This window comes from Columba livia, chromosome 17, assembly GCF_036013475.1.
Source record: "Columba livia isolate bColLiv1 breed racing homer chromosome 17, bColLiv1.pat.W.v2, whole genome shotgun sequence".
NCBI classification, from domain to species: domain Eukaryota; kingdom Metazoa; phylum Chordata; class Aves; order Columbiformes; family Columbidae; genus Columba; species Columba livia.
Window position 1 is genome coordinate 3,203,405 of NC_088618.1, and position 23,918 is coordinate 3,227,322.

General features: G+C 49.3%; 2 protein-coding genes, 1 long non-coding RNA gene and 5 other non-coding genes across 10 annotated transcripts; 6 read left to right on the top strand and 2 right to left on the bottom strand.

Annotated features, from left to right (window-relative positions):
- Window positions 1-439: 439 nt before the first annotated feature.
- On the top strand, window positions 440-15,574 carry DHX37 (DEAH-box helicase 37). The gene is made up of 27 exons (XM_065033357.1): window positions 440-631; window positions 1,302-1,471; window positions 2,208-2,320; window positions 3,059-3,365; window positions 3,912-4,060; window positions 4,772-4,864; window positions 5,298-5,394; window positions 5,773-5,886; window positions 6,350-6,451; window positions 6,934-7,048; window positions 7,425-7,520; window positions 8,110-8,186; window positions 8,918-9,056; window positions 9,318-9,394; window positions 9,588-9,820; window positions 10,169-10,280; window positions 10,873-10,979; window positions 11,193-11,381; window positions 11,499-11,623; window positions 11,864-11,980; window positions 12,095-12,267; window positions 12,630-12,744; window positions 13,016-13,153; window positions 13,506-13,600; window positions 14,034-14,107; window positions 14,578-14,675; window positions 15,209-15,574. Exons 1-27 carry the CDS (start codon window positions 526-528, stop codon window positions 15,289-15,291), a joined length of 3,414 nt encoding a protein of 1,137 aa, XP_064889429.1. The 5' UTR covers window positions 440-525; the 3' UTR covers window positions 15,292-15,574.
- LOC135575629 (uncharacterized) lies at window positions 15,193-19,919 on the bottom strand. Of its 2 annotated transcripts, none has more exons than XR_010466766.1 (3): window positions 19,781-19,919; window positions 18,754-18,840; window positions 15,193-15,383 (listed from the first exon to the last, which is right to left on the bottom strand). It is a non-coding gene; the product is annotated as an uncharacterized LOC135575629 (long non-coding RNA). The 2 variants fall into 2 exon arrangements; XR_010466767.1 differs by lacking the exon at window positions 15,193-15,383 and adding an exon at window positions 15,525-15,717.
- Window positions 16,685-16,756, bottom strand: TRNAA-UGC (transfer RNA alanine (anticodon UGC)). The gene has a single exon. It is a non-coding gene; the product is annotated as a tRNA-Ala (tRNA).
- TRNAD-GUC (transfer RNA aspartic acid (anticodon GUC)) lies at window positions 16,957-17,028 on the top strand. The gene has a single exon. It is a non-coding gene; the product is annotated as a tRNA-Asp (tRNA).
- TRNAF-GAA (transfer RNA phenylalanine (anticodon GAA)) lies at window positions 17,430-17,502 on the top strand. The gene has a single exon. It is a non-coding gene; the product is annotated as a tRNA-Phe (tRNA).
- On the top strand, window positions 17,711-17,782 carry TRNAD-GUC (transfer RNA aspartic acid (anticodon GUC)). Its single transcript has one exon. It is a non-coding gene; the product is annotated as a tRNA-Asp (tRNA).
- TRNAA-UGC (transfer RNA alanine (anticodon UGC)) lies at window positions 18,087-18,158 on the top strand. Its single transcript has one exon. It is a non-coding gene; the product is annotated as a tRNA-Ala (tRNA).
- An 18-nt stretch (window positions 19,920-19,937) lies between the features above and the next one.
- On the top strand, window positions 19,938-21,834 carry UBC (ubiquitin C). Of its 2 annotated transcripts, XM_065033359.1 has the most exons (3): window positions 19,975-20,102; window positions 20,608-20,661; window positions 21,346-21,834. In XM_065033359.1, the coding sequence occupies exons 2-3, from the start codon at window positions 20,614-20,616 to the stop codon at window positions 21,757-21,759; spliced, it is 462 nt and encodes a 153-aa protein (XP_064889431.1). In that variant the 5' UTR covers window positions 19,975-20,102; window positions 20,608-20,613; the 3' UTR covers window positions 21,760-21,834. The 2 variants fall into 2 exon arrangements, with proteins under 2 accessions (XP_064889430.1, XP_064889431.1); XM_065033358.1 differs by having other exon boundaries at window positions 19,938-20,102; window positions 20,608-21,834.
- Window positions 21,835-23,918: the final 2,084 nt, after the last annotated feature.

Below are 23,918 nucleotides of genomic sequence, written 5' to 3' on the forward strand. Positions count from 1 at the left end.
GACTCTCTCCAGCAGTTCCCTGTCCTGCTGGAACTGAGGGGCCACAACTGGACACAATATTCCAGGTGTGGTCTCCCCAGGGCAGAGCAGAGGGGCAGGAGAACCTCTCTGACCTACTGACCACCCCCTTCTAACCCACCCCAGGTACCATCGGCCTTCCTGGCCACAAGGACCCAGTGCTGGCTCATGGTCACCCTGCTGTCCCCAGGACCCCCAGGTCCCTTTCCCCTACACTGCTCTCTAATAGGTCATTCCCCAACTTACACTGGAACTTGGGGTTGTTCCTGCCCAGATTCAAGACTCTTGCCCTTGATAGAGTTAATTAAATTTCTCCCCGCCCATCTCTCCATCCTGTCCGTGTCTCCGGGTGGCAGCACAGCCTCCCCGGGTCGGCCACTCCTCACAGTTTGATGTCACGAGCAAACTTGCCCCGCCCCCTTCTCGCGAGAGCGCGCCGGCGCGGAAGTGCCGCCGGGAACCCACGTGCGGCCGGGTCGCACCGTTCCCGTTCCCGTTCCCGCCGCCATGGGCCGGACCCGCCGCAGACACAACTGGAAGGCGCGGCTGCAGCACAGCCCCGGGCAGCCCCCGCCCGCCGCGCCGCCGCTGGAGCTGCCGCTGGAGCTGGGAGGTGCGGCGGGACCGGGCCGGCGGGACCCGCGCGTTCCGTTCGGTATCGCGAACTCGGGTTTGAAGTGACCGTAGAGACGATGAGATTAACTATCGCCGTGTCTTTGCTGTGTCGTTTTTATGCTTTCGTTGGAAGCGTTAAAATCTTATTTAAAAGTAACTTATAGGCCTTGCCTTAATAGCTCTACTAAAGCCGTTACTGCATCTCGGCAATTCTTTGTTAAAGCAATTATTAAAAATATGTTCAACATCTGCGTTCTCAAACGTTACTTTAAAAATATATACTAACCTAATTATTCAAACCTCAGTAATACGGGTTTTTAGTATGAAAAGCTCCTTATGTCCGGGAGAGGCTGCAGGGTCACCCCCAGACCCACAGTGTGCTGAGCGGCTCCGCTGCCCCAACCCTGGGGCAAATAAGTTAAAGAAAGGAAAAATGTCATAGTGCTGCTACATAAGGCAAATTCCCCTCGTGGCTGTAGTGAGCACAGGGCTGGCGAGTCCCCGCTTTCATCCTCTTTTGCTTGTGCTGATGATGTAGTTTGTTTTATTTTAGCTGGGGGTAAGGGTTTTGTTTGTTTGAAAGAGCTAAATGTAGGATGGGTCGCAATAAGCAATGTGCTGGAAATAACCTGCCTGGCCCAGGAGAATAACCAAACACCTGCTTTCAGATGAAGCAAAGCTGAAGGGAATTGATGGAAGCAATGCCCTGGTCCTGCCAGCAACAAAAGCAAAGAAGAAAAAGGCAGCCTGTGTTGTCCAAAAACAGAAGAAACCCTTGAGCAAGAAACAGAAGAAAAACCTGCAGAAAGTTTTAGAGCAAAAGGAAAAGAAAAAACAGGTATGTTGCTGCTCCTGGGAACTCCAGCTTTGTGACGTCTGTTAAAATGGTGAAGTTAATTTAATATTGGTGTGTTAATAAGCAGCTGTTGTGGTTCCTGGCCATCCCTGATACGTGAAGTGCGTTACCCGCGGAGCGAATGACGTTATGTTTTAAATCATTCCGTAAAACAGATCGTGTGAGCAGCTTTGTCCTGCTGCAAAATGCGAAGCTTGATGCTCCCCTAACTACTGCTGCGGCTTCTGAAATATCTGTTTCCAGGTCTTGTATGTTTTTCTGTACGCAAATAGAACTTCTCTGCCTTTGTAGAAGCTTTCCAGGCAAAGTTCCTGTTCATTGTAGTGTGTGGTTAATGATTTTGACAAACGAGCTCTGTGTTTGGAGGCAGTTTAACCTGTGGCTGTGCGATATGCCAGTGCTGTGCCCCACGTTAGGGAGCTGAGGGGAGGCTTCTGTTGCTCCAGCCCTCGTTTCAGCATTTGGGTTCAAATCCATTTTCTTTGCTGTTTTCTGAGGGGTGCAGCTGAGATTTCATTGCAGCGGGAAGGGTCAAGTCTGCGTTTCTATTTCTGCTCTAGCGCAGGGCTGAAACCTTCCTGGTGGGGGACGGACCACGTAGCAGCAGAAACGTCTTTGCAGCGAGGTTTGCCAGAGCGCCCTTCCAGCACAAATCTTGCAATGAAATTATTTCCTGGTGAAAACGAGCACTGATTTTGCTTGTTTTTTTCCCAAATAGCGAGCTGAGCTGCTGAGCAAGCTGAATGAGGTCCAGGCTTCCGAGGCAGAAATGAAGCTCCTGTACACAACTTCCAAACTGGGTACCGGGGGGCGCATGTATCAAATTAAAAGGTAAAGCGTTATTTGGAAAGCACCGCTCTGGTTACTGCTGTGGTTGAAATCTTGGCAACCTTCTTTGCTTGATTTATTTTATTTTCTTTTTATTGTATAGTGGTTCTTCAGAGTGGATGGAGTGAAATAATTGTATATTTTTACGTGTTAAGATGGTGGTTGTTGTTTGGCTGATGTCATCTTGAGGGGAGGTTAGTTAAAATAACTTGGTTATCGCTTTCTTAAGAGATGAGATGGGTGACAATTACACCTGCATACTCCTTCAAATTATGCTAAAGTGCATAATTGGTAGATAAATGTTTACCTTTTTTTGCGTTGGAAAGCATCGACTGAGGCAGGACTTAGTTATGGGTTTTTTCAGAAGCTGTGTGTAGGTAGAAGTCAAAATAAATTAAACTACAAAGATGCTTTCTGAAGAAATGAATAGATATCAGCAGAGAGTGTGCTGAGATACAAATCCAGCAACTGGGTCAGCTGAGGCTTCACTGAGCAGAGTTGTGAAAACCTCCAAGCGCGGAGATCCCTGGAGAGCTGGGACCTCTGTGGGTAACGTCTTCTCACACCGCGCTACGCCCTCGGGGAAGGTTTCCCTGTTTCAGTAAAACCTGTGGTCAGGCTCGGGCAGGCTCAGGACTTTGGGTGATGCGACTTCTCTGGTTTGTGTAGAAGACTTGTCTGGCTTGATGTCCTGGAGAACACTGACCGAAACCTAATCCGCATGTTTTGGTTTTGTTCCAGGGTGATGCAGGAGCCGGGGGCTGCCATACCCGAAAACATCCGGAGCATCAGCGGCGCAAACAAGAGGAGACACAGCTCAGAGTCGGAGCCTGAGGAAGAGCCCAGCAGCTCTGAGGAGGAGATGGAAGAGCAGAGAGAAGAAACTGGAGCATCCTCAGGCGGTGGTTTGAGTGCTGCTGGAAAGCCGGAGGAAGGCGCGAAGGCAGCGGTTGTGCCCCAGCAGCCGGCGGGTCCCCGGGCAGCCCCCAGCAAACCGCCCTGCAAACCCGCCGTTTTCGTTCCCGTGGACAGGTCTCCCGAGATCCAGGTGAGGATCAAAGGGGCTGGAAATGAGGGGATCCCCCATTGGGTGAGGTCACTGCGGACATGGTGGGTTGTCCTTGTCCCGTGCTGGTGCTGCAGGGCAGCAACGTGTGCTTGGCGTCCTCTTGGTACGTCTGAGCTTTGGGCCTGTCTAATCCAGCACGGGGAAAACTGGCTTTGTTTTGGAATGTAAGCATTTGTCTCTAGTTTTAAACATAGAATCTATTAGCAGTCTTTTATAATTTTTGCTGGGAGATCTTGTGAAGTCACGTCAAGCTCTCCATTCTGCTGGATAGTTTTATTCCATTTACTGTAGGCAGGGAGTTCTGTAGAAATGGGAGAAGCTCTGCATGTGTCTGAACAGATGTTGTGAAATGAGTTTTTCCTTGAAGTGCTGCATGAGTAAACTCAAGGGAGCCTGAAGTTTCACAAATTAAAGTGCAGGGTTTGGCAGCTGCTTTCCGGGAAGCTGTTCTGGTTACTCTTGTTCTTGGGCATGCTGGTGTGAAATCAGCTGGTTCAGGGCTTTTACATGTTCTGTGTTATTTAGGAAGCGAGACTGAAGCTTCCAATCCTCGCCGAAGAGCAGGTCATCATGGAGGCCATCAGTGAGAATCCCATCGTGATCCTCTGTGGGGAGACGGGAAGCGGTAAAACCACACAGGTGCCCCAGTTTCTCTATGAAGCTGGCTACGCCAGGTACGATTCGTCTTTTGTTTGCAGCAAAAGTAATGAGAAAAATTCGAGCTGAGCTCAGTCAGTTCTGGTTTAGTTTCTTCTGAGCTGGCTGAACCGAACCGGGTCTTTTCTGTGCACTGGTAGCGGGCATGTTGAATGGGCTTCTAAAAAAATCCAAAGGGAATAAGACTGACTTGCAAAAGTCTCTCCACATAAGCAATGTTTTGAAACCTCTAAAACCTTTCCTTCAAAGCCACTGGCCTGTTTTTCACAGAGGGGCTTCGTTGTCTGTCCGTCTTGCAGAGTTTAACCTCCGCGTACAGAGGTTTGTTTTTACCTTTGCAAGAAAATGAACATCTTTGAAAATACCTGTGGCTCACCTGGCACTATTGGTAGCATTTGTAAGCTTGAGCACCCCCTAAGATGCTTCTTATGAGCTGCATCAAGGTGCTTCTGTGCTGCTGCTGCCCCAGCCTGAGACTCTTTGAAATGGACCCTGTAGGCAGAGGGATGTCCAGGGGACTGGAGTTCAGTGAGCTGGAATTACAGAGACAGCGTTTGGGAAAGAAATTCCTGTCATACATGCATCTTCAGATCGATGCACATATAATAGAAGGATAATCCCAAAGCTGCTTTTTTTCGAACTATAACTAAAAGTGATGCAGTGTGAGCGATGCTACTTAATTTAGAGCTGTTGTGCAGAAATGCCTCTGGTGTCCGTCACCCCTGCAGCTCAAGCGGTGTGGTTGGGATCACGGAGCCCCGGCGTGTGGCTGCCGTGTCCATGGCCCAGCGCGTCGCCAAGGAAATGAACCTGTCAAACAGGTGAGGAGAACAAGAGGGCCGAGACCTTGCTAGCAGGGGAACGCTGGGATGCTCCATGTGTGTCGTAGGATGAAATGAAGGTTTGCGCCTTGCTTTGGCAAAGAACTGTGGGAAGGTTACTTATAAACTCTTCTGTGGGGTTGTCTATTAAAAAAATAAGCCGTTTTTTTTCTGCTAATGGTTTTAAGTTACTTTTTAGAGGGAGCTTTGTGCACATGGTGTGTGGGCAGTGATAATAGTTTGTCTCCATATGAGAAAGTGTCCCCTAACGGTGAAGTGACACTGCTGTCTGTCCCAGCTTCTAGCACTTCATGTCCTTTTTGTCTTCTCTTGGCACCAAGTCTTACTTTAGTCAGGCTGGAGGCTGCCTCCTGGTCCCAACGGGAATTTTCTGTTTCTCCCCATGCTTTTTGTCCCTGGCGTTTGCTCACAGAGTGGTTTCGTACCAAATCCGATATGAGGGCAACGTTACAGACGAAACGCAAATCAAGTTCATGACGGACGGTGTGCTGCTGAAAGAGGTTCAGAAGGTGAGTTGCTGTTCTCAGCATCACAAAAAGGAAAATATTTTCTATAGCCAGGAATAGAGGCCGGTTGCTTTGTGTTGGTTTGTCGCCAACTTTTTGGAGCAAAATCCCTTTTGGCACCGGAGATACATTTAATCTCAACCCTTTATATTCCTGCCGAGTCTCTAAATGAGAGGTTATCTTGCTGTGTCAAAGAGAGCAAGGAAGAGACTGGAAACCAGGCTGCTTTGTGTAGGGTAAATACGTTAAACTGCACTTGAATATGTATTTGAGACCACAGCCATGAGGGTGGGCGTCAGCGTTTGTGTAGCTGTAGGTTGTCTTGACTTAAAGATGTCCCTGCGTGAGGCTTCTTGTGGTGACATCCGCCTCTCTTCTCAGGACTTTCTGCTTTCCAAGTACAAAGTCATTATTATTGACGAAGCCCACGAGAGGAGCATGTACACAGATATCTTGATCGGCCTCCTGTCTCGCATCGTGCCCCTTCGGGAAAAGGTGAGAGCAGCGGCCTTTCCACATCTGGACACAGATGTGCTGGGGGAACGTTACACGTGAAGGGGAGAGACTCTGTGATGTGGAAGTTGATGGGAATCTGACAGAAACCACAAAATAATGCTCAGTAGCATGTGTATCTTTGCATATGAAGGAAGAAGCACAGAGCCTACAAAAGAGGGAAAGATAGTACAGAGAACTTTTCAGGCAATACCCAATTAATTTTAGACTCATCGTGCCGCAAGACGTGTGTAAATAATTGACATTAGCAGCCAGTTAGAAAGCGAGACACCGACTGTAGCACTGGAATAGCCGCCAACAGCAGTGCTCGGGGGAGATGTTTTGGGGCAGATATCAGAGAATTTGGTCCTGAGCGATGCTGGGGCTGCAGGGCAGCGCGTGGCTTCTGGGTCTGTGGTATTTTGGATGCGTTCAGGTGCAGAATGAGGCGTTTGTGTCCCGGCAGAAGGGGCAGCCGCTGAAGCTGATCGTCATGTCGGCCACGCTTCGTGTGGAAGATTTCACCGATAACAACAGGCTGTTTGCTGTGACGCCTCCTGTGATTCAGGTATCGTTCTTCTCCCTGGGATCCATGTCAGAAATACAGCGAGGGCTTCTTTTATGAAAGCAATTAAAAACCAGGGGCGCTCTCATCTTTCTGGCTCATGCCGAAATCTTTCAGATATCAATTTAACAATAGTTATTTTATTTAGACTATTGTTTCTTTTGAGACTTGTTTTTCTTTCCACTTCTGTCAGAAAACTGCCCTGGCAGAATCTGATTTTCTTGAAAAACTGCAAGTTCCAGTTCAGGAGAACTAGAAAGCCTCAATATGGATCAATGACCTGAAAGAGAGAAGAGTTTTGGTTTCTAGCTTGGTTTTGTGGTGTTGAGGGTAGACAACACTGATAACTTCTGCAGGTCCGGTGTTTTGTAGGTTACCAAAACCAAGAGCTGAAAGGAAATACAGGGTGAGCTGTTGTAGTTGTCCCATGGAAGCTGTAATGATTGCGCTGGAGCGAACAAACCCTTTTATTCTTTCCTGTCTAGGTAGACGCACGGCAATTCCCCGTAACCGTTCACTTTAACAAGAAGACTCCCCTAGACGACTACAGCGGGGAGTGCTTCCGAAAGGTGTGTAAAATCCACCGCATGCTGCCCCCAGGTAAGGTCGCTGCTCAGAACCTCTCCTGTTCTTTACACTTAATGCATCTAAAGTTTTCTGGGTTGGATTTCTGTGGAGTTTCTTGTTTTGTTTTGGGGTGAGGTTTGGTTTTTTTTGTAAGTTGATCGTGGGACTGCAATGATGTGCTGTGTGCTTCGACTTAGAAGGTTTTCCTTGTGAAAATTACCTTTCAATTAAGTCATGGTTACGCCAGCGTGCTTCTCGAGGGGGCGGGAGAAGACAGAGGCAGTCAAACACCCTCTTCCTCCTTGTTACTTCACAGAATATTCAACCTGTCTTTAATCAGGAAGGAGATGTGAAGCTTTCCAAGGTGCAGTAGCTGTGCTGAGGTTCAGAGGGATTTCTTCTCTTGCAGGTGGGATTTTGGTGTTTCTAACAGGCCAGGCCGAAGTTCACTCTCTCTGTAGAAGACTAAGGAAAGCCTTTCCGTTCCAAAAAACCAACACCGCAGGTAATGCTCTTTGAATTTATCCCACTGAGAGACGAGCTTGCTTTGCTTCTAAAAATAAAAGCTTTTATTTGAAAAACCCAAAAAACGAGGGTTGGGGAAAGGGCTCGTTGTGGATGATTTTGATGACTGATTGTTAAGTTTGTGCTGGTTTGAGTTTGGGGAAAAGTTTTATGTGTGTGATCCCTTCCAGTTCCCCAAAATCCATTCGATTTCTTCACTGTGTTGGTTGTGAATTGAGGTGGAAATGCTGCTGCTTGTTGGTGACTGTTTATGTTCAGGACAGTGGAATTTCCTGAGATAACTTTAGAAAGTCAAATTCTAATATAGCTCAGCTAATTGTCTCCTAAACCTCAGGGCACACCGTTGTTTGTGCTGCTGATGAACCTCCGTATGGCTCCTAAATGGAATTATAGCGTTAAACTCACGTGTCATCCCTGTCCTGTCTGCTTTCAATGTGATATTTGCTTCTTTCACGCTGTGACGCTTTTTGATTTGCTAAAACGTTGGAGCGGGACCAGACTCTCCCCGCTACCTTTCCCGAGAGGAAAGCATCCTCAGCGGACAGTAATCCCACCGGCTCTTTTTGTAGGAGGAAATGATGACAGAGAAGAATCAGTGGAAGAAATGAGAAAATTTAAGAAATCGAGGAGGCGGAGGAAAGTTATGGTAATGTGCGACGGCTAAATTCCTGCGAGAGGCAGGAAGGAGCAGGAGCCCCTGCAGAACAGTGCTCCTGTGCAGCTGTTCTCACCAGGCTGGTTTAGACTTGCGTGAAGCTTTGTAGCCACCTTTGTCCCCTCAGGAAATCCAGCAATGTGACCTACACTGGAAACGGCTGCACTAAGAGCAGCAGAGTGCCAAAATGTGTCCCTGGGTGTAATGGGCAGGAGATTGATTTTGGTTGGGTACAGACCATTATAACTTTAATAGGAGTTCCAGACTTGCTGGCTCCAGGGCTGCTCCTCATCTCACTGCTTGTTACCCAAAATTGGGACTGATGCATCTGTGAGGAAGGGGAGTGTTTGGCTTCCACCCAAGTCCTGCGTGGGCTTTGTTAGCAGGAGATCTTGATGTCGTAGAGATACTGTCCACTAACATGGGATCCTGGGAGCTGCAGGGGCCTGAAGTAAAGAAATTTTACCCTTTTCCCACTGTCATCCATGTGAAAAAAGGTTGGCTTGGCACAAAATGCTGTTTAAAACGCTTGGGTTATTCCCCTCTGACTTTTACCATTACCAAATGCTGAACCTCAGCCTTAAAACACAAATACAATCCCGCTGTAGCCTTCAGGTCAACAAATGTTTGGAGAAAGTGCTCAGCTTTGCTTTCAAAGGAATAAAAAGTGCTGTTCGTGTTTCCCCTTAATGCTCTGTGGTTGTCTTTCCTGCCTTTCTCAGACACTCCCCAAAATTGATCTGGACAATTACTCTGTTGTACCAGTGGATGAAGGAGATGAAGACAGAGATGCTGAAAGCGATGACGATGTTGCAGGGTCTGATATTGACCTGGATTTAGGAGATGGAGACTCAGAAGAAGGTTTGGCACTTAAGAAATAAAAATTCCGTATCTCCCGTCACCTGTGAAATGTGCGGCACAAGCCACTTGTCCTTTGCTGAACTGGTGTGATAACACAGCAGACCTGAGTCATGGAAAAGCTATTAAGGTTTTTCCAGTTTCAGCTTTGTACCAAGTACTTTACTGGTTTTAGATGAAGTGGTATTTTTGAAGATGTTGTTAGCACTAAGCCTGGAAGTTAACTTACTGTGTATGTAACGATATTGGTTTGTTTCCTCACAGATGAGAAATCTGATTCGTCCCTTCCACTCTATGTGCTCCCACTTTATTCTTTGCTGGCACCAGAGAAACAAGCAAAGGTAAAGGATTTATTGTCACAGTGAGTAAATAGATGTGTGATCATTGTCTAAAGTCACGTGTGTTTCGAGAGTTAAAATTTCCATCTTGGAAATCCCTTCTTGTCACCCCTTTGCCATCCATCCAAGTTGACTGCTTGTCTTTTTGCCATTATTTGCAGTGCATTTCACGTGCCACTTTTGTACCTTCTCGTAGGTATTCAGGGCTCCACCTCCTGACACAAGACTGTGTGTCGTAGCCACCAACGTGGCCGAGACGTCGCTTACCATCCCAGGCATCAAATACGTGGTTGACTGTGGAAAGGTCAAGAAACGTTTCTACGACAAAATCACCGGGGTTTCGTCTTTCAGAGTCACCTGGATATCTCAGGCGTCAGCGGACCAGCGGGCAGGTCGGGCTGGCCGGACAGAACCAGGGCACTGTTACAGGTACCTGCTGCTTGAAACAGTTTGGGTTTGTCTGCTCTTCCTTCAAATAGGAGAGGTGAAGCCAAACACAAACTGTCACTGGTGACTTTGGCTTGACAGTTTGGCTTCTCAATAGCTTTTCTCTTGCTGAAAACCCTTATTTTGGTGGCCAGATTAGCAGGGATTCCACTCCAAGCCAAGTTCACTTTTTGTGAATAAGTTGGTATGGCCAAGCGTGTAAATAATAAATTGGTTATATAAATAGTACCCACAGCTGCCTTTTTCTTAAATCCCTTGCCAGTTTTTCGTGCATATCTTCTGAGTTAAGATTTCCTTGTAAGTCTCTAAGCAGCCCTTCTGGTCCGCTAGGTTATACTCTTCAGCAGTCTTCATGGACTTTGAGAAATTTTCTGCTCCAGAAATAACAAAGCGACCGGTAGAAGACTTGATTCTGCAAATGAAGGCATTAAATATAGAAAAGGTGAGGTATAAATTGGCTTTGTACTACAGCGCTGATTGAAGTGGTTGCCCCTAGGAGCCACAAACAAACGCAAATGTCTGTTGTCGTCATTGCTTGAGGCTGTGCCTTATGTTAGAAATGAGGATCCTGGGACTTGATTTTGGTTCTGCTTGCTGCAGAAGCCGCTATGAATTCCACCAGGCCTTAACAGACGTGTTTGTTCAGGTAATAAGAGCTTTCTTGTATTCCTAGTAGTGGGAAAAACCGCTGTCTGAGGAGGGGTTGTGGTTTGGAAATACTTGAGCACCTTCAGTGCTCAAGGTCTGAAGTCAGACCTTGGAGCAGCCTGCCCGAGGCGGCTCCTGCACAAAGGGGCAGCTGCGGGTGACGCTGGTATTCCTGTTTCCTAATGGTTTTGTTCCAAGCGTTTCCTCCCATTATATGTCCTTTCCTCTCGCTCCTGGCAAGTGTCCTACCTGTTTTTCTCTAGTATATGTAACCAGAGGGGAGGGTTTCGCTCCCTTCTGTGGTTTCCTGCTGCATTCAGGCTCTGTTTTTGAGTGGGAGCTGTGTCAATCACACACTGAGAGGCATTTTCTCTTGGTGTCTGTAGGTGATCAACTTCCCGTTCCCAACACCACCTCCCACAGAAGCACTTGCAGCAGCTGAGGAGTTGCTGATAGCCCTGGGTGCCTTGAAGGAACCCCCCAGGACGGGAAGGTAACGTCTGGGGGTCCCCACAAACATCCTCTCAGCACTGCTGTCCTCCTGCCTGCTTCTCCATCTCAGCCCTCGCACCCGAGGCTGTGATTTCGTACAGAGACTGGCATCATTCTAGCAGCCTCTGGCTCCCCTGTGTTTGTTTTACTGGCCCTGGGTGTGTTCTAATGCAGACACTAGTTCATTACATGACTTTTCCTCCTCCTCTCCCAGGCTGAAGCAGCAGCTGGCAGCAAAGCTGAGTTGCCCTATTAGTCCCCTTGGTAGAATAATGGCCACTTTTCCCGTAGCCCCCCGCTACGCGAAGATGTTGGCCTTGAGCAGGCAGCACGACTGCCTGCCGTACACCATCACCATAGTGTCTGCAATGACTGTCCGGGAGCTTTTCGAAGAGTTCGACAGGTGAGTTAGCCTGACATCCCATTCACAGGGTGCGTCACCTTGTCACAGCAACGCCTCTTACATCGGGCCCCCTCTGCTCATTATTACAATATTTATGCTGGTTTGTGTTTCTTTTAGGCCAGCAGTAAGTGAGGAGGAGACAGCGAGACTGAAGGGGAAGAAAGCAAGGCTTCTGCAGATGCAAAAGATCTGGGCTGGGCAGGGGCCGATGCAGAAGCTCGGAGACCTCATGGTGATGTTAGGTACTGCAGAGAGTGATTTCCCCGTCCCACTAACTTCCATTCTCTTCTCCCTGTCACCCTGAGCTCTCAGCTTTTTACAGCCAAAGGCATCCTTGTGCTGCAGGACTAAACCCACCAGTGTATCGTAGTGTCCCAGGAACTGCGATATGCACGTGTCGACCATGACAGTACTGTCCCAAAGTTGGTTTAATTAGAACTGATGGGCTAAGTCGTTTTCTCCACCTGACTGTTCACTTCCAGGAGCAGTGGGGGCCTGTGAATATGCTGGCTGTACCCGAAAATTCTGTGAGGAGAATGGGCTCCGATACAAAGCCATGCTGGAAATCCGGCGCTTGAGAGGGCAGCTGACAACAGCAGGTAACTGGGTTTTGAGAGGAATTGCGTATTTATTCTCCTTCAGGGTCTGACAAATCAACTGGGCTCTTTGCAAACTTCTCTTTTCTGCTGAATCTTCGCTTCTTTCCCGCGCAGTGAACTCAGTGTGCACTGATGCCGATCTCTACGTTGATCCCAAGATGAAGCCCCCAACGGAAGCTCAAGCAACTTACTTGAGGCAGATCGTGCTGGCAGGGCTGGGGGATCACATTGCCCGAAGGGTTCAGGCAGAAGAGCTCCTGGACGACAAGTGGAAAAACGCCTACAAGGTAAACAGCTTGAGCTGGCCGAATTCCTCTTCCTCTGTGGCTTCTGGCAGGATGCAGCACTGAGGTCGCCTGTGCTGCTTTTCTACAACTTTCCTCTATAGAATTTAAGTTTCCAGTGTTGCAATTTCCCAGTCCTCACGTAGGAATTGTTATAAAAGAGCTAAGAAGTAGCATTAGTCCATCTTCAAAGTGCTTGATGTCTCCAGAGAAGGTGAAGCGGAAAACTGTGGGGTTATTAAAAACCTCTATCGTTTAAAGAAACCATATAAATGTACATCTGAGACTGATACTAGACGCAGTCAAGAAATCAGATTGCCAGTAACTCATCTTACTCTGCCTCAATCTTCTGTGCTTTCTTAAAGACCGCTCTGCTGGAGGACCCCGTGTTCATCCATCCCAGCTCAATCCTCTTCAGAGAGCTCCCAGAGTTTGTGGTGTATCAAGAAATTGTTGAGACTACAAAACTGTACATGAAAGGTGAGGGAAAAATAGGCCTGGTTTATTGTTTGATGAGCAGAATTGGCTGGAGCAAAGCTCAGCTTCCGAAATAGCTGCTCTGTACCAGCCCTGTCAGCAACAGGTACCTCTTGCTGATCTCAACAGAAGAATCTAAATAGTTGGCTTGAAAAGTGAGATACAAGTAAATCTGTGGAGATGAGGCCCTGACTCTGCACTGTACTCACGGACTGCTCATGAGCAGCAGCCCTTGGCAGCAAACCTGCATTCCAGTGTGTTTTCCCTTCGTCAGGTGTGTCCGCAGTCGAACCCGAGTGGATTCCTGTCTTGTTGCCCCCATACTGCCACTTTGGGAAGCCTCTGGAAAATCCTCCTCCGTCTTACTGCCCCGAAACAGGCCGAATTCGATGTCACAGACCGAGTGTCTTTCGTAAGTGTATTGCAAAGCGTCAGTCGGTAGTTTCATCCAAGAACTGCTCTGTAGTCATTGTAGTGTTGCTTTTAACAAGACACTCAGCAGATCAGAAAGGTCAAGCTCAGCTTGGACCGTTCAGAGAGCTAAACAGTGGTTTGAGTAGCTCCGTGGGATTCATACATTTAAATACCAGCATCTTCCCACTGGTGTGGGCATTGTATGCCCGTCTGCTCCCCCTGCGAAGGAGCAGGGCTGGCTGGGTGGTGGCTGTGTCCTCTCCTCTTCTCTTAGCACCTGTGTTGTCACATCTCCCTTGGAAATGTCCCCTCCAAGCATTTGGCAGACTCAGTGTGATCTTTCTTTCCAGATCGAGTTAGCTGGGAGCTCCCGGCTGTGGAGGTGGATTACCCAGAAGGTATTGATCGCTACAAATACTTTGCCAGGTTCCTGCTGGAAGGAAAGGTCAGTGTGGTCCAGCTGCGTTATCAATAAGTCTTTAGCCCAGTTTTTGGAGGACATGAGCCACGTAGTGTCTTTCTTTGTGCGTGTGCCCATTCCTCGTAACTTGCTGGTAGCTATAGGAGGTTAGTGAGGTGGGGAAGATCTCTTTAAAATGTGAAACAGCATGAAAATCAGCATTTGGGTGAAAGAGGCCCCCAAATTTAAGTCATTTTTTTGCAAAGGAGAAAAGCTATAGTTCATATCTTTGTTCAGACACATGCATCATCTAGAAAGCCAGTCGGGACAAGATTGATACGGAGACATAGATGGGAGAGAAATGGTAATAGAGAACATGGAATAGAAATCCACAGTAGTCCAAGTTCATTGATGATTGTGTCCACAGAACAATTAATTTACCTTGTTAATTATATACTTTTTATAACGAACCTTCCAGGTAATCGAAAAGTTGAGTTCTTACAGCCAGTGTCTGCTGTCCAGCCCCCTCATAATGCTGAAAACATGGTCCAAGTAAGTGGTTAAAAACAAACCTAATTTTCGTGTCTCCAGTGAACACTTTAAACTTCCTTTCAAAGGAAAGAAATTCAATGCTGGGAAGGGTGTTCTAGGCAGCAATCTTGGCTGGAGCTGCAGGGAGAGGAAAATGAGTTTTCTTACCAAGAAAACTTGTGTCTCGGGAGATTTATGTGATGTGAGGGCAGCGTGGGAGAAAGCACGCAGCCTGCTGGTCACAGCGCGCAGCAGACACGCCGTGCCGCCAGCGACCAGAGCAGCCGGCTGCTGCCTGCGACAAAACATGGTGGGAGGGGGAAGGAGTGACTTCCAGTGAACTTTCTTGAGCAAATGACACATCTCTGTGTCCTGAGATCATGAGTTTCTACTTCTATACTTGGCCTTTTAAAAATAGTAAGCGGGATGCTTTGCTAAACTGTTCTAATGAACACTGTTTTATTGCATCATTTTATTTTGGACTGATTTAGACTTCAGCCCAGGACAGAATCCCTCCTGCAGGCTCTAGTTGCAGAGAACTGTGATAATCGCGATGCTTTAGTGGCTGCATGGAAGAAAAATCCTAAATGTAAGTGTTCTGCTTGCTTAATTACTCATATCAGTGCAGACTTCGTAGTGTCTCAAGCACCATTGAATTATAATTTTAAAAATGGACAATTTCACTTGATAAGCTCCAAATATTTGCTATTTTCTTACCAGAAACAGTAACACTCTGTGTGTTGCTTCTTGTGAAGAACTGCAGTTCACTGTACTTTAGAAGCAACATTTCTTTTTATTTTAAGAATTTATTTTCTCTAGTTCTAATCACAGCTAAAACGTTTAGTTTGGGCTTTTGAAAAATTAGACTGTCACAGAACTGTGAGTGGATACAGGGAGATTTTTTTTTCTGGATAAGATGGATGTTGTTCAATATCAGGGTAGCAGATTACGAGAGTTCTTCATAGAAGCAGCAGCAGAGTGATGCAGTGATTGCTGTCTGAGCTGCAGCAGCAGCCCCGTGATGGAAAGCTGGTTCTTGCTCACAGGATGACACCGCAGCACCTCGTCTTTCCAGCCAACCCGCTCCTGGAGCTGTCTAATTCCTCCTCTCGTTCATTCCAGATTTGCTCGCAGCCTTTCGTCAGTGGATCCCTGAAGCCATGCACGATGATCTAGCCAAGAACTGGCCACCGGTAGCACTGTGAAGTCCCTGACTCTGCTCTTGCTGGACTCCATTTCTCCCAGATGTTCCAGGAGCTTGGTTGACACAGATGGACTTGTGAATTGTTAACAGTACCTTTTTGTAAGCAAATGGGGTGTTATTCTGGTTCCCAGAAGCCCTACCAGCTGTTTTGCTGGTATTTTGTAATATTGTTTGGATAATTTTATCCATTGTATTTTACAGATTGTCTTTTTCTATCTGAACTTTCTCTTTGGACTATATTAGTCATATGGACTGTATTAAAGATGTACAGTTGTTGGTTTGGATGGGAGAAATGTTTTCTACGTGGGATGCTGCATTAAGCAGAATTCCAGACCTTTGTGGACCTTTCCTCATGCGTGACGTGCAGATCCAAACGCCAACCGAACTGTTGGTCCCCCGGTGTCTTTTCCCCCACTCCAGCCTCCTCCTGGGAGCAGCAGAGCGGGGAAGAGATCAAGGCTTGACGCTGTGCAGGGGCTGCTCAGCCATAGCTGAAACTCTAGCGTGTTATCTACACTTTCAGTCACAAATCCAAAACACAGCAGCAAGTGGGCTGCTATGAAGAAATCAGCTCCAGCCCAGCCAGGCCCCATACAGTCCTAATATTTCTTTTGTGGTTTACCAGGGCTGGTTTGTAATGTCTATAGCTCCTGACCCCTCCCTGCATTTCATGGGCTGAAGCACTTTTGGGAATGCAGCAGCTTTTTAGGAGACAGGGCAGACTTTAACCAAACCATCTGCTGATTTTGCAGCAAGAAATTCTGGTAGTCTTGGAAGGGAAATGTGAGGCTTGAGTTTACCTTTTATTTCACCTGATCTTTTTCCACCTTTTAAACCCTGTGCCCATACGGTGTTATTTTGCTGTTGGTTGTAATACTGCACTATGCGAAGGTTTGCGTGGGGACCCTCCTGCCCCTGCACTAAGCTGGTGCAACTGGAGCACAGAAAATGCTGGATCCCCATACCCCAATGGCTCCCGTGTGCTTCAGGGGCTGCATGCAGGACACAAGTAAGCGATAAACAAAAGCTGATGTTTCATCAGTATATTTTTTTGAGCAAGAAAGAAAATAGCTTGGTTTGGCTGTGTGTTTATAACATAAATGCTGCAACTCTGTAGTGTTTAGCAATAACCACAGGCAGGAGGGTGTTGTGAGCTCCTGGCAGGGTTCCTTTCTCTAGCAAAAATTGCAGCGGTTTGCAAACTGCTTTGTACTCAGGGGACGGAATGAAAAACAACAAAGCAACAAACAAAGGGAAATGTTGAGCGTATTTACAAATTATAAAACTAAAATTACGGCTCCTTTGGGAAAATGGACAAGAGTAAAGCCAAACTGGCTTGGATGGAAACACTCCTTGCAAGGCGAAAAAAAAAAGACGAAAATAATGTCGAAAAGTGGAGATGCCGGGGATTGAACCCGGGGCCTCATACATGCAAAGCATGCGCTCTACCACTGAGCTACATCCCCTTGCTTTTCAACGGTTTCCACACGGTTTATCTGCCCGGTACTCCTCGCCGTACAGCAGCCCGGGCCGCCCCACGCCGCCTGTCCGCGCCGTCCCCCGCTCCGTGCATCCCGCGGAGCAGCGCGGTCTGCGCGGCTGTTCCCACGCTGAGGGACGCGCTGAGGTCCCAGAGTGGAAGGCGGGAAAAAGATTCTCTGTGCTGTCCTCGTTAGTATAGTGGTGAGTATCCCCGCCTGTCACGCGGGAGACCGGGGTTCGATTCCCCGACGGGGAGGCTACTTGTTTTACTCCCCGGTTGCCGTTTTCTTCGGGCGGCCCCCGCGTAGGGTTGTGTCGGAGCGGCGGCGGCGGAGCGGTGGGACCGCCAGACAAAGCTGCTTTTTTTGTGCCAAGGAGGGGGGATCGCGGTCTGCCTCTCTCCCCGCGGTGCCTTCCGAGCACCCCGCTGCTGCTGCGGGTATTTTTGGGGTTGCCTGGGGTCCAATCCCCGGCTTGCAGGGGATTGGAAAGCGTGTGCGAAGGCAAGGGGGGCGGAACTTCTGAGCGACCCAGGAACCGGGTGCTGCCTCCGCGGGGTGAATCCTGAATCGGGCCGGCAGACAACACCGAGACCGCGGGCACCCACGGGTACGCTGGGCGGGGTCGTGTCCGCAGCCAGCGTGGGGGCTTTTGCACGCCGAAATAGCTCAGTTGGGAGAGCGTTAGACTGAAGATCTAAAGGTCCCTGGTTCGATCCCGGGTTTCGGCAGAGCCTTTTTCCCCGCAGGTAATGGCGGGTCGTTTTGCCGCCGAGTGCAGCGGGAAGCCCGGTCCGCGGTCCCCGTGCCGGGAAAGGCGCTGTTACCGCGGGTGTCACCGCAGGCCGTCACGCGTGCGGAGGTTTTGCAGCAAAATTCGCTTTTCCGCGACGGGCGTGTCGGACACGGACCGTGGTGGCAAAATGCCTAACTGAGCCGTCCTCGTTAGTATAGTGGTGAGTATCCCCGCCTGTCACGCGGGAGACCGGGGTTCGATTCCCCGACGGGGAGGTTGTGCTATTTTTTATTCTTTTTTTGTTTGTTTGTTTGGTTTTTTCCCCGTCAAGAAATCCTCCGATTTCTAAATGAGGGAGAAACAAAAAAAAAAAGGCAGAGTTTTGTGTCTGCGAACGCAGAGCGTTCCCATGCTCCTAAGAGCTGTGTGAAGTTCACCTCCGGACACCGGCTGCCCGTGTCCCCTCTGCTGTCTTTTCCCTTCGGCGCTGCCCCGGTCACCGCGGTGAGGGACTCCCCGGGCAGCGTGGCCCCGCCGGGTGTAGACCTGGCCGGCAAGCAGAAAACACGCTCCGCGGAGGGGGATGTAGCTCAGCGGTAGAGCGCATGCTTTGCATGTATGAGGTCCCGGGTTCAATCCCCGGCATCTCCACTTTTCTTCACTTAATTTTTTTTTAACCTCCTGATGTTTTTTTTTAATCCAGGCTTAAACAACAGATATCTGCACCGTGAACGTGCTGCCCACAGTGGCAGTTTCCCAGTAGCAAAAAATGGCTTTTTTTGTCACTTGTTTCTCCTCAGGACTGTGCAAACACACAAGATCCTTCTGTCCCTCTGGATATTGCATTCACACACTAAGACCCTGCAGACGCAGAGCGGCCCAGAGGGAGGAAAAAAGCACCAAACGCTGAAATGGGGGCAGAAACAGGCAGAGCTGGCGCTGTGCAAGCCCGTGGTTTCTGTTTTATCTGCACCGTTATGACCAGCAGATCCAGCTCGCTCTGGCAGGCAGAGCTGACTAGTGACAGATGTAACATGACACTTCCTGCCAGGGCGGTTAAAACACTCCCTGTGATGTTTATTTCCTGGTGTTCCTTCTAGTTGCTATTTTGAGCCAAACGTTTGGCCACAGCACTGGTGAAGTGGGAACATCCCTGTTGTAAACCTCTCCCTGGACCCCTGAACTTCTGCATGTGAATACGAGAAAGAGACAGTCCCTGCCCCAGAGAGTTTGTAACAATACTCACAAAGTGACGCTTTTGGGCACATAAAATCAGTCTTGGTCAGTGGTCGTGGTCCGTCACCTCAGGATGCTCAGCGGTTGGCTGCCCACCCTAATTAGACAAAGAACAACACTGCATCACCTTAATTTCTTCCTGCTAGAAAATATCCATCTTGTCATGCAATACATTGCCATGTGCTTTTTTGACTATTTTCAGTCCCGAGTCCTCACTCTGTAACTAAAAGAATAAGCTTAACATCCTTACACGCTTTCAGATGAGGAAAGACCTAAATCTCAAAGGCAATTCCATTCTTTTACGTCTATACAATTCCAAACGCACACAATATAAGCACGATTCTAACCTGAGAAGAAAGCAAAAGACCTGAATGGTGGTTGCGGTTGTTGTTACTATTGCAACGCTGAGTTTTAATACAAACTCAACGCAGAAACTCCCTAGAGCTTTCCCCCCCGTGAACAGCTCCATGTGTCAGCAAATGTTTTCCCTCAAACTGATCACAAAGCTGCTGCTGGGCCTGCGCTCCTCGCTGCTGTGGCTGTTATCATGTTTTTAGCACACAGCGTTTTGTAGGTGGATTGAACCGAATGGAATCTTGCACATCTTGCAAACAAAGCTCCATTTTGTTCTCAGTGCTGCCCTCGAATTGCTGGATGGTCTGACCAGGACAGCACAGGAGCCAACTGAGATCTACCACAAGATGCTCTGTGAGAACACAGGGAGAAATAGGCATTATTATTTTAATTTCTGATTGATTTTACCCCCAGTGGCAAGGCCTCAGTCCTGAGTTATAAACTCTATTGTATCTCAGATATATATTCCACTTTAGGTGTGCATGTGTATAGATATATATATACATGTACACATATAGTCACTATACACACACCTCAGAGCCTGCCTCACAGCAAGGCCCACAGTCAGAGCTGCCCCTCACCCTGCCCCAGGGAAAAATCAAGGAGGCGCTTTTCAAACAGGGACTCAACTGTAGGGGCTTAAATCCCTGAATAAAACATAAGACAAGACGCTTTAGACATACACTCGAAAGGCTTGTCTGGCTGAGGCACCACAGCTGCCCCGCTCCGATAGTTCCACGACAGATTTTCGTCCGTGCTGTGCTGCTTTGCGCACTCACCGCACCCCGCCAAGCCTGACTCCTCCGCGCTGCCGAACCTTGCTCCCTTCCACCCCCACAGGAGAACTGCGGCGCTACAAGAAAAATAGTGCCTGGCGGAGTGATCTCAACGGCGGGGGCGGAGCGGTGATACTATATAAGGAGTGGGAGGGGCAGGGGTGGCGCAGTTGTCGATATTTGAGTATCGGAAGGTTTTGTGGTGTCGGTTTGGCGTGTGAGCCCTGTGGTGAGTGCGCTGTGCCTCGGTCTAGCTCTGCGTCCGCGGGGAGAGCGGCGGGCAGGACCGCTTGTGGCGGCGGCAGGGCTGAGCTGCGTGCTCGGGCGGGCGGTGTGTGTGGGGGGGGGGGAGGGGCAAGGGGATGCGGCTGAGGAGATAGCGGGCTGAGGAGATAGCGGGCTGCGGGCGGGCCCTGGGCTGGAACGTTTTCCTCTAACTTAGCGGCATAACCGCGAGGCGGCGGCGGACATGGGCGGGAGAGGAGGGTACGAGCAGCTGCCGGCAAATGGCGGCCGCGCAGGCGCAGCGGCCTCTCAAGATGGAGCCGGGCGCGCGCGCCGTGGGCGGGAAGAAGCGGGCGGGTGGCTCCGCCCCCCCGTGGGCGAGGCCTCCGCTGTGACGTCACGGGGCTCGGGGCGGGGCCGGCGCTGCCGCGGGGGAGCCCGGCCAGGGAGCGGCCGCGATGGGAGCGCAGGGCAGAGTGACTTAAGTTCCGTGATCTTATCTCTTCCAGAGCAAAATGCAGATCTTCGTGAAGACCCTGACTGGCAAGACCATCACCCTTGAGGTTGAGCCCAGTGACACCATTGAAAATGTGAAGGCCAAGATCCAGGACAAGGAGGGTATTCCTCCTGATCAGCAGAGGTTGATCTTTGCTGGCAAGCAGCTGGAAGATGGTCGCACCCTGTCCGACTACAACATCCAGAAGGAATCCACTCTCCATCTCGTGCTGCGCCTCAGGGGTGGCATGCAGATCTTTGTGAAAACCTTGACTGGCAAGACCATCACCCTGGAAGTTGAGCCCAGTGACACCATTGAGAACGTGAAGGCCAAGATCCAGGACAAGGAGGGCATTCCTCCTGATCAGCAGAGGCTGATCTTCGCTGGTAAGCAGCTGGAAGATGGTCGCACCCTGTCCGACTACAACATCCAGAAGGAATCCACTCTCCACCTGGTGCTGCGCCTGAGAGGAGGGATGCAGATCTTCGTGAAGACCCTGACCGGCAAGACCATCACCCTTGAGGTTGAGCCCAGTGACACCATTGAGAATGTGAAGGCCAAGATCCAGGACAAGGAAGGCATTCCCCCTGATCAGCAGAGGCTGATCTTCGCTGGCAAGCAGCTCGAAGATGGGCGCACCCTGTCTGACTACAACATCCAGAAGGAATCCACCCTGCACTTGGTGCTACGTCTCAGGGGTGGCATGCAGATCTTTGTGAAAACCTTGACTGGCAAGACCATCACCCTTGAGGTTGAGCCCAGTGACACCATTGAGAACGTGAAGGCCAAGATCCAGGACAAGGAGGGTATTCCTCCCGATCAGCAGAGGTTGATCTTTGCTGGCAAGCAGCTGGAAGATGGGCGCACCCTGTCCGACTACAACATCCAGAAGGAATCCACTCTTCATCTCGTGCTGCGCCTCAGAGGCGGGATGCAGATCTTTGTGAAAACCCTGACCGGCAAGACCATCACCCTTGAGGTTGAGCCCAGTGACACCATTGAGAATGTGAAGGCCAAGATCCAGGACAAGGAGGGCATTCCTCCTGATCAGCAGAGGCTGATCTTTGCTGGCAAGCAGCTGGAAGATGGTCGCACCCTGTCCGACTACAACATCCAGAAGGAGTCTACTCTGCATCTCGTGCTGCGCCTCAGGGGTGGTAACTGAACTAGCTGGTTGTTGGTTCCAAGTAGAAGTTTGTCTGCACTTGTTCATTCCAATAAAGTTGTTGCATCCACAGAAGTGTGTGTCTCGAGTTCTGTGAACACCTATTTATGCCATTGGCAAAGTCTGGCTGTCTAATAAATGTAATTATATAACTTTTCAGACAAAGGTGTTGCAAAACCGCCTTACACAAAGCTTTCATGTGCCTGGCAAGCACAACTGCTCCTTCAGCTGCGGTTTCCTGGGGTTGTGTAAGCGTTCTTGTGACTGGCTGGAGTTCAGTGCCAGCCTGCAGATGTGGTGCAGCTGTTGCGGTTGTGTAAGTGCATGGATGATGTGACGCTGCCATTGTTTTTCAGCTGGGGGGCCTTGGTTGTACTGCTTTGCCCAGTTACTGGCAGATCCTTCCCCTGGGGTTTTTGCATTCACAGCAACACCTAAAAAAAGGTTGATTCTGCAGTTTGATCAAGGGCTGGCAGCCTGCTCTGGCAGTTGCCATAAATCTCACGGAACTGCTCCCTTATCCTGTAAAAACACTGGCTGAAAGGGCAATCTCTGCTTAAGTATTTTGTGGTGGAGGGTGCTGAATGTAGGAGCTTGTGAGCAGTTAACCACACGGGGCTGGGGAAGGGAAGGGGGAGGGTGAGCAGTGTAAAAACAAAAACCAAAAGCAAACAAACGAACCCCAACAAAACAGGTAACACTTTATAAGGGTGGTGGAATGATTTTTCTTTAAAAGGGGAGGTGGTGGGAGTGAGAGGTTCCAGCTGCTCGCTGACCTCAGTGGGACCCAAAGTGGCCTTGCGCTGTGCAGACTAGAAGGGTGGGGTAGGATTTGGCTTAAGTGACGCTGCTTGCTAATTAAGAGTGGTGGAATATGGTTTTAGTGCCTTGTGGCTCTGTAAGGAATGATTTTGGATGGTGCAGGTCTGTGCTGGATGGGAAGAAGCTTTTGAATGCCATTGGGGTTTATTGCAGGATTTGTTCCCAGCAAAATGTTTTAAAAGAAAACATGGCACTTTGTGCTGGGGCTGAGGGCGCTGCTGCTGGGGAAATGGGGTCTGGCCACTGATGACAGACCTGTCAATCACTGCAGCAATTAAACAGAGGCAACAGGGTCCACATGTCATCTTGGAGACAGCAGTTTGCAGGTAGGTGTGCTCCAGTTTCAAAACCCTTTGGCTCAGGTCAGCTTCCAGTTCAGACAGCAAGATGATGCACAGAACAGTTTAAAAATAGGCTGCCACAAACTGAACTCTTGAATTTTAAAAATTTCTGCTGACTTAAAGACGCTTTTAGGAATGAGCCTCAACCAGGCTTTTATTCAGATCCGCTGTAGATGCACAGAATAGACAAAACGCCCTATTTCCTGGAAAAGCAGGCAGGTTAGAAGGAGGTGATGGATGTTTTGTTTTCGGGGAGCTCTTGGGGTCAAGCCTGGTGTCACCTGGTGCTGACAAATGGAGAAACGCACAGGCAGGGGCATGTCCCCTTTGAGCAGGGAATCCCAGAATGTGAAGGGACCTGGAAAGCTCATCCAGTGCAATCCCCCCATGGAGCAGGAACACCCAGATGAGGTTACACAGGAAGGTGTCCAGGCGGGTTGGAATGTCTGCACAGAAGGAGACTCCACAACCCCCCTGGGCAGCCTGGGCCAGTGTTCTGTCACCCTCACCAGGAAGAAGTTGCTTCTCATTTAAATGGAACCTCCTGTGTTGCAGTTTGCACCCATTACCCCTTGTTCTGTCACTGGTTGTCACCGAGAAGAGCCTGGCTGCATCCTCCTGACACTCCCCCTTTCCATATTGATCCCCAGGAATGAGTCACCCCTCAGTCTCCTCTTGTCCAAGGTAAAGAGCCCCAGCTCCCCCAGCCTTTCCTCACACGGGAGATGTTAAATGTGGGAACGAGCTAAATTGGCTTGCTACACTTGTCCCTTTTCTAGTGACACCAAATACCTGCTGCGCCAACAGGCTCGCAAACCCTGCTAACGCGGTGGCCACAGAGGGACCCTCTCCCTCCCAGCGGTGGCCTGGGTCAAGGTATTTACACACATGTTTATATATTTTTCTCTATTAATACGCTTCTGTGTTTACCCCCACACGGCTCCACAGTCTCCCCCGCTCCTCACCCGGCTGCGCGGAGCGGGCGGGGCGGGCGCT